The 14499-nt window shown below is 30.7% G+C and overlaps 1 protein-coding gene across 1 annotated transcript; it reads left to right on the top strand.

The window, feature by feature from the left end:
• Positions 1 to 3836: 3836 nt before the first annotated feature.
• LOC132933930 (uncharacterized) lies at positions 3837 to 13312 on the top strand. Its single transcript, XM_061000213.1, has 5 exons — positions 3837 to 4364; positions 6443 to 6728; positions 9242 to 9451; positions 10414 to 10721; positions 12917 to 13312. The coding sequence occupies exons 1-5, from the start codon at positions 3837 to 3839 to the stop codon at positions 13310 to 13312; spliced, it is 1728 nt and encodes a 575-aa protein (XP_060856196.1).
• The last annotated feature ends 1187 nt before the right edge of the window (positions 13313 to 14499 follow it).

The raw sequence follows: 14499 nt of genomic DNA on the forward strand, positions 1-14499 counted from the left end.
CTTTTTGACGGCGAACGATGAAAACGGACACGGCCGAAACGCTATCGGCAAAACAATACATTTGAAGATGTCAAATAGAATACCGTGTTCTTATTATTTTGGGAATGTATAAAATGTAGATTGTAGAATGTAGGTATTTTAGTATATACATTTAATCCATGATAAAGTAAATTTCTTTATCACGTTATAATCATTATATTACAATTTTCAGTACATAATTTCATTTTTGTTTTATTGTATTTTTTCCGTACCTAGGTACATATTAAGTGTTGATTGTAACATATATTAAAAATGTATAATATTGTTATGTTGTAAATTAATATTGTTCTTTTACATAATGCTTTTTATATTAAAAGTAAGCAATGGATACCTAATTTAGATTTGCTAATAATTGATAATTCATACATGTTATTACTATCAATATTATTTATTCTAAACCTGTAACTTAGAAATATTGACCACAGATTTTAGTTTTAAATACCCCATTAAGAAGTGCTTCTAAAACTATTACTTGATTAGTTTAATATTGAAAATGTTTCATTTTTAAGTTAAAATTGTTAAAATTATTTGCTTGATTTCTCGTATTAAAAATACTAATTTTGGCCATCTCTCTGAAATGTTTCCAGCTCTTGCAACCTGACCTTTTTTTTGTGTGTGTATTTTATCAACAATCTATCTATTGCTATATCTATCCATCTATCTATCTATATATATGCATTTTTTTTTACATAATATCAATTAATTATCAGTATAATAAATATAATCATTGATTATACGTAGAATACTATGTATACTATGTATGGTATAACTAATAGTATAATACCTTTCTCGTGATACATAATAAAATTAATAATTACAATTATTGTGAAAAAAATAACTTTTAAAAGTACTGTGTAATGTTTTCATTTATTATTTATTATTATCAATTTGTTAAATTTCTACGCTTCATGGTATATTAACTTACAAAAAAACAATATGCTTTATCATCTGTCGTCTAGTCATGCTACACATATTGCTTTTTACAATATATATTAATATGTATATGAACCAAATACAGTGTACAATTTATTATATTTACTACTCACTGGTCACTACACCGTCTACACCGTAAACACTAAAATTTTATTATAATGATAAAATCAATAATAAAAGTTTAAGGCTGTTGAAAGCGGATCGTCTTTTGGACCAATAATTATTAACGCAATGGTGTGATGTAGTCTTGTCATAACGTTGAAACCCAACCAATCAGCGATGAAGACAGCCAATCGAAGGAGTATAAATATAGGTACATTTCTCAAGATTAGTCACAATTATACACATCGACATCATTATCCAGTCAATAGCCAACCTGTCAACTCACAACCAACACTCGGCAGCCAGCGTTCAGTAGCACTTCCTTCGAACAACCGTTTTCACCGCACTCCAACAGGGCATCAGCGCCCACAAGTAAGTCGCCGCGGAAGCGACGTCCCTCCGTAACTAGCTGTCGTGGGGCTGTACCTTCACATAGCCACAGCATCCCGTCCCATAAAAATGGCACACCCACTCACCTTATGGGCCAATAACGCAAAGGGGGTAACCCCTCTACCAACCAAGCACTGAAAATGGCACGACTGCGTTCGTCTCCCCTCTCCAACACCATCCAAATCGTCCTACTCTGAAACCCTAGATTCTTTTTCTGACTCAAGCACCTCAACACGACACTTTCTACCCTCACTAACATCTGAACGATCAACAGATACTTTACTCACTACAAAAACCACTATCACCACAACTGCCCAAACTCCGCCTAGAACTCCATCAATCTCCAGACCACCACCTATCATATTGACCTCCAATTTTTTTTTAGAAATTATTCAATTTTATTGTACGATATAATAGAATAGTGGTGATCCTTACCATACTTAAATTTTAATTATTTAGAATTTAAAATTTTTTTTATATAAGAGTCTAGGAAAATCCACCGGTGTATAATTTATTGTTTGCTATTGGTTAATCATGTTTGTTGATTTGTATTATTATCTTTTGTCAATATACATAATATATCTGATAAATAGTTCCAGAGTTTAGTCTGTATAGTTATCTATAGTCTGTGTATTTATATATTTAGAAACATATAAATTAATTAATATTTTTGGGTAGATTAAACCTCAGGGAAGAAGATGGGTTAAATTTGTTTTTTTTTTATTCATCGGATTTTAGTACGGTTAGGTTAGAATATGATTATGTATAAATTGATTATATTAATCTACCATAGATAGAATTAAGTAAAACGACAAATTTGGTATAACTTTGATACTTTAGAGTTAAATCATACATTTACGTACAAACAGCACAGTGTCCGCGATCCACCGCAGGTAGGTTGCCTACTTGATAATGTAATACGGAGAATCAGAATTTTTATTCGGGGCCACGGAGAAGTTAAGATAAACTTTGAACACCATACACCAAACATTAAATAACAAATTGAACAAAGTCTGAGTTATATAGAGTTGATACATTTAATGGACAACGAAGTGTACGGGATCAGCTAGTAATATTATATTTAGTTGGTTTTTTTTTTTTTATTGTTCTTTTAAACTCAGTAACTATGGCCATAAGTTACAATTTAAATTGAGTTAAAGTATTTACAGTCTAAATCAAATATATATATTTTTTTTAAGTAGTACAACATTAAAATCAAAGATATGGTTACATTGTATATAAAGCTAGTTTACATAATATTATTATTAGATTAAATTGTAGAGACCTGTTTATTTCAAACATTTTATCATCTTGGTCATTTCCTTGGTTTTGGGTCCCAGTGCAACGTCAAGAGTTGTATCTAACCCGATGTTTTGTTGATCTTGTTGGTATTTCAGGCATTTGATTATGATATGTTTCACTGTTAACTTAACACCACAGACTTCGCATGAGGGAGGTTCTTCCTTTGCCATTAGGAACTCGACCGTAAGTCACGTATGTCTGATTCTCAGTCGGTTTAGTACCGATTCTTCTTTTCTTTCTAAAGAATTATTTATCCACCTGATGGTACTTCTTTTTATTGTGTTGAGTTTGGTGATTTTGTGTTTCCATGTAGCCATTTAGTTGTGGGAGGGTCCTGGTATAATCTTGAATTCGGAATTTGTGGTAGCGATCTTGACCTGTTTGTCGGCTAGTTCATTTTCTTTGATTCCGGCGTGCCTGGGGATCTACATGAGAGTAATTTGTTTGTTTTTAGATAAGGCTTCATTTAATTTGTTCAGTATTTTTATTGTGATGTCTCTATGTCTGAACTGGTTTATTATTCTATTGAGTTTATCCAGGGAGTCACTGCTGTATATTATATGATTGAGTTGTTCATCGTCTATGATTGTTTTAATCGCCTCGAGTATCGCTATTGCCTAGGCCGTATATATGGAACATGTGTTTAGGAACTTCAATAATACGTTTTTGTTTCTAAGTATTATTGAGATTCGTCCTTGGTATTGTGCCTAGAAGTTAGAGGCGTCTGTGTAGACTTTTTCGTGTTCTTTGTAGTTTTCTTATATGTTCGTTTATTTGTATACGTCTGCATTAATCGGCGTATACGACAGAGGACCCATTTTAGAGATTGCAAAATGCCGGGTGCAAAAGAAATTATATTGTTTTAATAAGTAAAGGTAAGTACCAATATTGGCTCTATTGACAAATTAAATGATTGCAGAGCAATACAACAGTTGTTTATAATAAAACATTATTAGGTTTCAATAAAACCAAATCTTAACCTTTATTTACAGTATACCATAGAAACTTGACAATAGATAAACTAGATTTTACATAAAATTAACAAATTTAAAATATCTAAAATTCTTGAAATGGAGTATGGCAAAGTGTTTTTAACAAATGTAGAGAAGCAGAAAGCTGTAGTCAAACAGCAATTCGAGACCAAACAAAGACTGTTATGGGCAAAATTAAATTTACGTGAAGAACATATTCAAAATTTTAAAAAGCAACGAAAGAATGAACAAATAGTAAAAATTGCTAAAAATAAAGAGAAATTAGATAAAACAAGACTTCGGATAATTGAGTTGAAGGACTTAGCATTTTATAGAATTTTGGAGCTGAGGAATAAAAGAAAACAAAGAGATCGAAAAACAGCGAAAAATATAGAAAATTTTAAACGTTCTATATTAGGTACGAAACAGGTTAAAGAATTGAACCGATATCGGGCCAAATATGAAAATCAAATACGGACGATGGAAATCAACAAGTCATTGATAGAGAGATGTGTAGAAAACATACAATCAGTGGAAGAAGAGGAGGTGATTGTCGAAATAGGTAGTAATGTGAATGAAGGTATAGAAATGGAAACGGAATCTTCAGATAATTGTGCCTACAATCCAGTGAGTGATATGTCTAATAACCGTAGATAATATTTACATTATACTTACATTATATATTTTTATTAATTTATTTCAAACAATTAAAGAATTACAAAAATATCTAATTTTGAACGTACGTATGCTGACATTTCTTAAATAAGACATTTTAAACATTTGTGTAGGTACCTTTAAAGATTCCAAAAGCTACCTCTAAATGTAAATGTTAAATTTTCATAAAAAAAATATTGTTTTATCATTCTAGAATATGATCCACTACATAATTAAACAATAGGACCTGTCATAATAGACAGGTTTTTTTCTTTCCATTATGGTTTCTTTTTCGGAGATCCCCTGATGAAAGTTTATTTCTTGGTTAATGGAAAATTGGATCTATCACACCAATTTTAAAGTCAGGATGCCCCTCTCTAGTGACTAACTATAGACCTATATCCATTCTTAGTGATATCCCGAAAATATTTGAATCTCTCGTCCTAGGTTCCATACTCAATCCGGTCAATCCCATTTTAGCCAATGAGCAGCATGGTTTTCGTCCGGGCCGCTCTACCATTACATGTAATCTTACTTTTTGTAATTACACATTCAATGCGTTTAAAGAAGGAAAGCAAGTAGATGTAATCTACACAGATTTCGCAAAGGCGTTTGACTCAGTTAACCATGAGCTCCTAATTGCGATATTAAAAGTCAGCCTATGGTTTCGGTGATCCACTTCTCTCTTTTAATTCATTTCAGATAAATCGCACACAATGGGACAAACTTTTTAGTACAAAATCAGAAATGTTGCACACTTCTTTTGGTATCTCCCAAGGTGGACATTTGTCTCCTTAGCTTTTCTCGCTGCTTGTTAATAGTGCTTGTTCATCTCTTAAGCATTGCCAGCTGTTATGGTTTGCAGATGACATGAAATTATTTATGAAAGTAAACTCAATAACTGACTGTCTTCATCTACAAGAGTACCTCAATAAAATCACTTGGTTTGACTCTTAACATTAACAAATGCAGACTTATGACATTGACCCGTCGCCGAACTCCTATTTTATTCTCATACAAAATTAACGGTACTAACCTATGTCCTTTTGTCCCTAGCGTATGTGATTTTGGCTTTACCTTTACTCCATCCATTTGTCCTCTGGCTTATATTGATAATATCACTTGTAAAGCACTTAAGGTTTTAGGTTTTATTAAAAGAATAGCTAGTGAATTTAAACATTGCTACCATCTTAAAGAAAATTGTTGTGCACTCTTAGGCCTATTGTTGAATATGACTCTGTAGTTTTGGATCCTCAGACTGCTGAGGATTGCAAGCAGCTTGGATGTGTCCAGCGAAGGTTCCTTAGCTTCGTTAAGTTTAAGTTTAACATTACTTGCAAATCTCATGACTATACTCCCGGCCTACGTTTTCTACATCTCTTTACCCTATCCGATCGTGGTTACCAATATAATTTATCTTTTCTTCGCAAACTTTTCTCTAACTCTATTGACTCTACTTCACTCCTTCCACTTATTAATATAAAGGTACCTATTAGAAACACCCGCAATAGTGCTGTTTTCCTTATACCACATTCCTGTACCAATTATTTAAGAAATGAACCACTCTCCAGGATGATGAAAATTGCCAATGAGGATCCGTCATTCTTCTTCTAATTTATTTTTTTTCTCCTAAATTATTTGTCTTTAAATTATTTGTTATGCCTTTGTATAAATTGGGCTCTGTCCACTATTGTAATTAAATAAATAAATGAATAAATAACAATAAATTAAATTTGATTAAACGTTGAATTTATTGAATTATTAATTAAACTAAAAACGATTATTAATATATTTTCTAATTAAATATTCTCCTGTTTTTGTACCTATATATCTGAATGGTCGGACACACTGTTGCCTATGTATTAATACTGTACACATGCTTCACAGACATCAAATAAGTGGAATCTTATAAGTTGTCTTTGAAATACTTTGCGACTTCAATATTACCTAATCTACTTAATCGTTTTCAATAATCATTGTAATATAATATTTTGTTATGACTTAATCGCCGTTACATCGCTGTATTTTTTATATACTCGTCCGTACTGTAGAAATCGAAATACGTGGATATGAATCTCACGTTTATCCAACGCATTGAGAATTTGAGGATAAATTCCACTAAATGCGTCCAGGATGCAGCGTTCTGGAATAAGACGGCACCGCTTTGGAATAAAATGACAATGTGTCTACAAGCCAACGTTGCCGAGGGATCAACAGCCGGTGAATCGGAATTGTCCATTCCCAAAGCGTACGTGGAAGAAAAAGCTCGACGTTACCTGTTTGATTTGACGGACGATAACCGCCCGCCGTCGTTGATGCAGCAGATTATGATGAACGGTATCGTACTATTATTGTTGTTATGATGACAATAGTTATTATATAATATAACGAGTCACCTAAAATACCTTATAAATTAACAATATTGTCGTTTGACAGCTCCAACAGGCAAATACATACGATGGCGACTATATTATTATACTATTTATATCAGTGTTTGAAAAGAACATCGTTCTTGAACGCACGTTTACGTTCATAATAATAATATGCAGTGAATGATCAGAGAACGTCATTCGTTTTTTTTTTTCAAATACAACCTAAACGTGACCGATGTTTATATTTTTAATGAATTTGAACAATTTTTAAAACGTTCAAATTTATTTACTTACCTATTACTTAATAAATATAAAATAATATACAAATATTTATGATAACAATATTATTATGATACACCTATTATAATTATTTGACTGCAGGAACGGCTTGACATAAAACAACAATAATATTATGATTTCCTGGATTTTGTGTTAGTACAATCCAAAAAAGTAAAATAAAATAAAGGGGGTTAAGTGGATGTCGATCTGCTGTACAATACGTTACAGTGGGTCAATTTACAACGGATTGTATTAAATTTTAATTCAATGATATAATATCATTGTATAAGAAAAACTATTCTGAGCGAAGACGGTTTGTCAGTCTGGATATTTTATATTGTTTTCATTTATTATTGCTTATAAGTTCAATAAATAGTATAGTATTATAATTTTTTATTCGTTTCTATGGTGATGAACAAAGCGTTAGAAATTGAAATCCCGTTTTTAGCGGTTTTTTGTAATTTGTTGGTGGTTTTTCCCGTGGCATTAAATAACTATTAAGAAATTCGAAAAATTACCTCTCTGAAGTAGTATCTTGATGCGATTTGCTAAAAAATAAGATACTATAATATGTTGAAATCGAAGCATTCCTTCTGGTAGAAATTTCGTATACAGGATAAAAAAAACACCTTTGTAAAACTATTAGCTTCCTTGGTCCACTCAGAATCTAAAATTTAAATAAACTACTAAATGAACGTGAACGTGAACGTGAACTAGTTCATTTGAAAAAAAATATGAACATTAACAAGTTATTTTTTTTAAGCACCTAACGTGAAGGTGAATTTTTTAGTGAACGTTCTGAACACTGGTTTATATTTAATTACATTATAGTACCTACCTACTTACCTAAATTTTTTATCAAATCAATTAAATTTAAATAATTTAAAAAAAATGTATTTTTAAATATTTGTACTATAGGATTGGGTAAGTATTTCTTGTAGTTATTTTGTCTAATTATATATTTTTAATTAATAGGTATTTAGTACTGTCTTTAAGAAGATACTGTTTTTCAACACTCATAAGTTACGACCGGAATTATATGCATTTGACTTTTTAAAATATGCATTTAAAAACACAAAATATTGTGCAAAATAATTTTTGAATACCTGTTACAGCTATTTATTTATTGTAAAGTTTCAAATCAAAACATTAATGATAAAAATAATGATTACCTATATCAATAAACTACAATATTATATACAATTTTTTTTTTTTTACTGTGATGAAATATATAATTTAATTGTTATTTGAAAAACAATAAGTAACAATAATATTTTCCATATTGATCTCGGTTAAATTATAACGAGGAATGACGGTTTGTAACAATGTGTTTGTACGCAGAAAAACTTCGATCCATTTCAAAAGTTGTGATGGGCGAAGGATGCATTTTTAAACATTTTCTGGGGAGTTAAATTATTACGCTATTATAATTTTCATAAAGATTATTAATAGAATTCGTAACTATTTCAAACATTTTCATAGCATCTATGGAGAAGCAAACCTGAAGTCTCAAGTTTTTTAATAATTTCAACAATAATAATTTAAAAATTAGTTTTGATTTAAGTTAAATGGTTAATTTTATTTGATTTAGTTAGAATTTGTTTACAGTTTTTAATAATTTTGACATCAGCTTATTGTAGATTTTGAATAATATTTTTAAAATGTTAAAAATTATCTGTTAAATAGGCAAACCAGTAAATAATAAATTAGGTACCTACCAACTAATAACGATTAACGGAAACGTAATATTATATTATTTTAAAAAATATTTTAAATTTTGTGTTGTGGAATAAATTTATATAATATAGGTAATAATTGTGTATACAATTATAAAATTAAATTAAAACATTTAAATGCGTACGTAATATTTAAAAACATGCATTTAAAATATGCACTTGAACCCATGATATGCAAATACATGCAAAATAAACATTTTCAATATTAATAATATTATTTACTGCATGAATTGCTTATAAAAATATGAACATGAATTATAATATGCAGGATCCGGTCTTTACTGATAACTATTCAAAAATACATATTTTAAAATAATTATAGATTTAAATGTTATATATAAACCTATAGATTACCTATAAGTATCGGCTAATCGCGCACCTGCTATAACAATTATAATTGTTGGCATACTCACGTTTGAATGTTTTCGCGTTTATATAAAGCTATAGATTTTTTATGTTTTAGACGTGGATTACAATTTATCAGATACAACGATGTTCGAAATGATAGCAAGGGCCAAATTGCTATCGGAACCGGGTGCGTCCGCGTTCGACTTCATAAACTTGATCAGGCGTGTGACCGAATACGAGGCTGACGTTAAAAACAACGTCGGTTATTTTGTGACCAGTCTCGCGGAGAGGGCCGTATTCGAGTTCACGAAAAAGAAAATTGCCGGTGAGTGTTCAAGCGTAAGCATATAAGTACTACGCATAATACTAGACTACTTATTCGCTTCCCCTGGCATTTGATACTTCCCAAGGGTTTTCACGTTTTACCGCCAGCTGATAACTGATGCCATTCGCATTTCTTATTGTAATTCTTTATAAACTGTTTTCCTCCTCCACAACTAAAAATTGAAAACGTTTAATCCCAAAATTAATAATCGTAGAGCAATTATAATCACTTCAATTAAAATACTTAATACAAGTTGGCTGGATGATGGCTGCTCGTTTTCCCGGGAAAATTTAATTGAAAATGGTGAAAACGCCATTATTTTATTTTTATACATGTCCTGTTTTCCACCTGGAAGAATATAAAACTTGGAAAATCCAGTTCTTATTATTTCAACATACTAATATTATAGTTCTGCTTCGTATTTTCACTAACTAAAAATTATTAAATATTGTATATATCCATCGTATAATAGTAATGTCGGACCGGCAATGCAATTTATTATCAAAATGAATATCTATGATTTTAATATAATACAATTCCTCGTGTATAAATCTATAAAACACTCAAAAATGGTTTCCCGATTTATACAGTCATAAATTAAAATGTTTCTGAAAATAGAATTCATGAGTTATTATTTTACTGTTTCATTTTTCCCAAGTTGATACTACCGTTTTTAAAAATATAATTTAAATAACATTTTGTTTTCCTGAACATCATATTTTCTTTATTAAAATATCATTGATTAGAAATATCTATGAACCACTAGTCCGGACTTATGATAATTTTCCTTGTGTACATAATATGTGTTACCTGTTCTGCGACATCGTGAAAAATTACCCGGGAATTAAACGTTCAATTTTTGTAAATATGTGTCGTATTTTGTTTCATAAAACGAATAAAACGTAATCTAAAACGAATTAACGACATTTTATGTTTGATACGATTGTTATTTATTTTTTCAGAGAAAATATTTGTGGACATGCGAAAAACCATTGACCGACTTCAACACGTGAACGAGAGAGATATAATTCCCACCAAACTGATAAAATCCAAGAAAATGAGTGAAGTGACGTCTTTCATTTTCGAAATGATCAGCAACGACAAAGTCTACAGTCGGTTCGACAAGCCATTAGATGACGAGCCACGTTATGTGGCTCAGATTTCAGTAACGGCTGAAGATAGATTCAGAAAGTTTCAAAGAGAAAACTATCCAGATACAAAAATGTCCACCATAAGGTTTCCAATAAAGGGGCGCATGGAACTGAATGAGGTAATCATGATATTTTTATTAACGTCAACGGTTACCAAAACGTCTTGAGAGTTAAGGACATCTCCCCGGCGTTTTAAAAGGGGCATTTAATTGAGAGAAATTTCCTAATATCTGAGGGTATTTACTATTTTTTTTAAGTATATATGGAATCCAATAATGGAAGTGGACATTTTTTTACTGTTTTTTTAATATATATAATATATTACAGTAAAATTAGCTTAAGTTTTCGATTTCTATAGTGATTTATCGTCATCTGCTGATCAAAAGAGCATCTTATCTGAGTAGATAAAGAAAAACTATAAGCGTCTTAACAGCTGGTTTTTAGTTTTTACATTAACTTACTAGCAGTGTCGGCCTGTGATTTAAAGGGCCCAGGAGGCAAATTATTCAAAGGGCCTCTCAAAAATACCAAATCTCAAAAAAATAATTTTTTTTGACAGCTTTCAATTTAGTGAAAAAATTTCAAATATTAAGGTTAAAAAGGTGGGTAAGTGGATGTCGCTCTGCTGTACAGTAGGTTACAAGCAGTCGGTTACAAGCATTTGCACATTTTCGTGATTTTTACACCTTTTTCAAAATTCAAACATTAAATACTTATAAAAAAAATATGTGTATGTATTTTTAATATTTTTCAACTGCTATTGTAACAATATATCAGGAGCCTTGCATTAAATGTTCACGTTTTTTTACGTAACAAATAAAATTTATTAATATTTATAGAAAAAAAAACTAAAAAAATTGAAAACTGACAATGCCCGTAAACAGCTCAAAAAGAGTCAAAGTATTTTCAAATTTGTATGGTGAATAAAAAATGAAAATATAAATATTCAGTAAAATTTTCATGTATCTACAGTTATTCGTTTTTGAATAACAACAATATAGCAAAATCATTACATGAGATATCGAATGATTATCAAATGTAAAAATATGAATTTCATACGCTCATTAAAATTTAATTTGACTTTCTTGTAAACATTTTTTTTTTGATAAACGTAGACGAACTTATGGATAATCTTGTATTACATTTTTAAATCTTAGATTTCAAAAGAAAAATTTTTATGAATTTTCAACTCAAAATATTTAACTAAATTTTGTGATTTTTCCGTATTTTGTCAAGGTGTTAACTTTAAATGCTTGTAAATAAAACTGTGACTAAAGATTTTTAATTTTTTTCATCTGCCTTTAAAACAATAACCTAGGAGCCTTCTATTAAATTTTCAAGCTTTTTAACCAACAATAAAATTTTTATTGATATTTATAGAAAAAAAAAACTAAAAAAAATGGAAACTGAAAATGTCCGTAAACAGCTCAAAATAAGTCAAAATATTTGGAAAATGTTATGGTGTATATAAAATGCTTATATAAACATTCGGTCACCATTTCATGTACCTACGGTCATTTGTTTTAGAGTTGCACCAAAAACCAAAATCGATTTTCTCGAAAACTGACTTGGCGTAAAAATTCCCATTTTTCCTTAATTTTTCTTTTGTTTTTCACTTCGCGTTTGAAAACTACTGGGAAATGTTTATTTTTGACCCCCCAAAGTACCAACTAGATTCACTTTCCTATCAGAAAAGTTACTGTTGAAGAAAATCCAAGCACTTTTACTGTCCTAAAAGTTGATGATAGACACAAAAAATAATAAAAAAAAAATTTTAAAAAAATACACATCATTGTAAAATCAATACATTCATCGCTTCGCTCAGAATCTAAAATATCTATATTAATACAATATGTAACCACAAAATGTAATATGTATAAAAAATTAAAAACTATATAATTGAACAAATCTAGATTGTTGTATAGTACAATTTATATTAGTAATCCTTTTAATAAATTTGATGAGTAAACACATTGTTAATCAATTTTTCTAGGTCAATATCTGTATATTTGTATACCTAATTGAGTAAATTATAACAAGCAATCATAATGCATTGTTGCAAATAAAAAAAATTAAACTTAGTATTTGAAGTAATATGTTGTGCCAAATATAAAAAAATTTAAATATTTGTCTAGGTATGAGAACAATTTTGCTATAACCACTAAATTTGTTTTTCGTTTGCCCTACCTAACGTCGATGGCCATATTTTAGAATAAAATGTACAATAAATGTTGTTGCGGTTTACCGTCGTATATCTCCTTCCCCGTCATGACGTCTTGTCCCGTGTGTGTCTTCTTCCATTTCATTGTTTTAGAAAGTGGATAACATCGTTCGGTTATTCTTGGAGCACGCGCATCGAAAGACCGCGCACTTTGTTTCTACTAGCAAGGTGAACGAGTATGAAGAGCGCGTCAAAGCGGTGTTGCCGTCCAGTGGCCCAGCCAAAGGTCAGCTGACGCTGCATTTAGTGTACAGGATCTGCCGGAAAATCTCGAAGCTGGTGTTCGGCATGTTTGCGACGGAAGAAAAGGTGATGCACAACTTCGAGATGACAGTGGATGCGTACGTTCTGCTTGTCGCGAACCGGACGAGCCGCGTGAATTACAACACTAAGATCTACAATCGACGCAAGAGTGTCGACGTCGATGACTTCAATAAATTGTATGACGAGACGTTGAAGTCGATTCGCAATGAATATTGTATGGTATAATATTTGCATGAAAATCAATAATCCGTATTCGGTGTCCTAACAATATTGTTATGTTAGCTGAAAGTGTACGTACATTAGTATACTCTATTCCAAATAAGATCAGGCATCGGCGGCGACCAGTTTTAGTTTTGCGACGCTCAGACGTCGTCCCCACTACGGCGGCGTGTCATGCGCTGCCACGGAACAAAGCCACGCCCATGCACACTACTAGGCCGCCGAAGCCTGATCTTATTTGGAATAGAGTATAGTTTATTATGATAATACGATATCGTTATAAGGATTAGGGCTGGTTTTTAAATTATCTTTCACTGACAGTTAGTAGGACTTAACTGTCAGTTAATATTATGTCCCAGTTAAACTGTTTTTCGAATTTCAGTTAAGCTAACCATCAGATTTAACCGATAGTTATTAACCACTACTATTTCTTCAGATTAACTTTTTAACTGTAGGTTAATTTAATAACTATCATTGATCCATGATTATGATCATTGTTAGGACTTTAATTTTAATTTTACAATTTAATTCCAATTTCCTTATAATGAACTTTGAACACAAAGTACATTTTTATGACGATGACAAAGTCCTGCCATTGGTATTGAGTGAAAGCTGCGCTCACCTCGTTGTTTTTTCATCATTATTTATTATATAATGAACATAAAATATTGAAACCAACAACAAATTATGTATAGTTTAATCTTTTACAAAAAATTTTCTTACAAATTTTCTTGTTTATAAATTGTTAACAACTAAAAATTAATTTATAATTTTGTATACATTATTATTTAATAATATAATCATTATCATTAATCTTGGCCCTACTGGTCTGGAATATTTTGCTGATTATTATACAGTACGCATAAGAACGTTGTGTGCTCCTTAAAAATAAAAAGTATTTGGTTGATCTATTGAGTGAGTGCAACGCTCGATTGATGGGTATTAACATATTGCATGTCGATATCTATTCAAGAATTATTCATAAAATTATTATATTTGCATAAGTATATTTAAAAATGTGTCGATTGATGGTATAAATAGTATCAGATGAATCAAGTAATAAATAAATAGGTGGATCTCAAAATACTAACGAGGTGAGCGCCACGCTCACATCGCGACCACTGACGGGTTAAAACCAGATTCAGATTATAAAAAGAAACAGTTTTAATGATCATAGATTTAATTGGTCCTAC

Source organism: Metopolophium dirhodum, chromosome 1 (assembly GCF_019925205.1).
Source record: "Metopolophium dirhodum isolate CAU chromosome 1, ASM1992520v1, whole genome shotgun sequence".
Classification (NCBI taxonomy): domain Eukaryota; kingdom Metazoa; phylum Arthropoda; class Insecta; order Hemiptera; family Aphididae; genus Metopolophium; species Metopolophium dirhodum.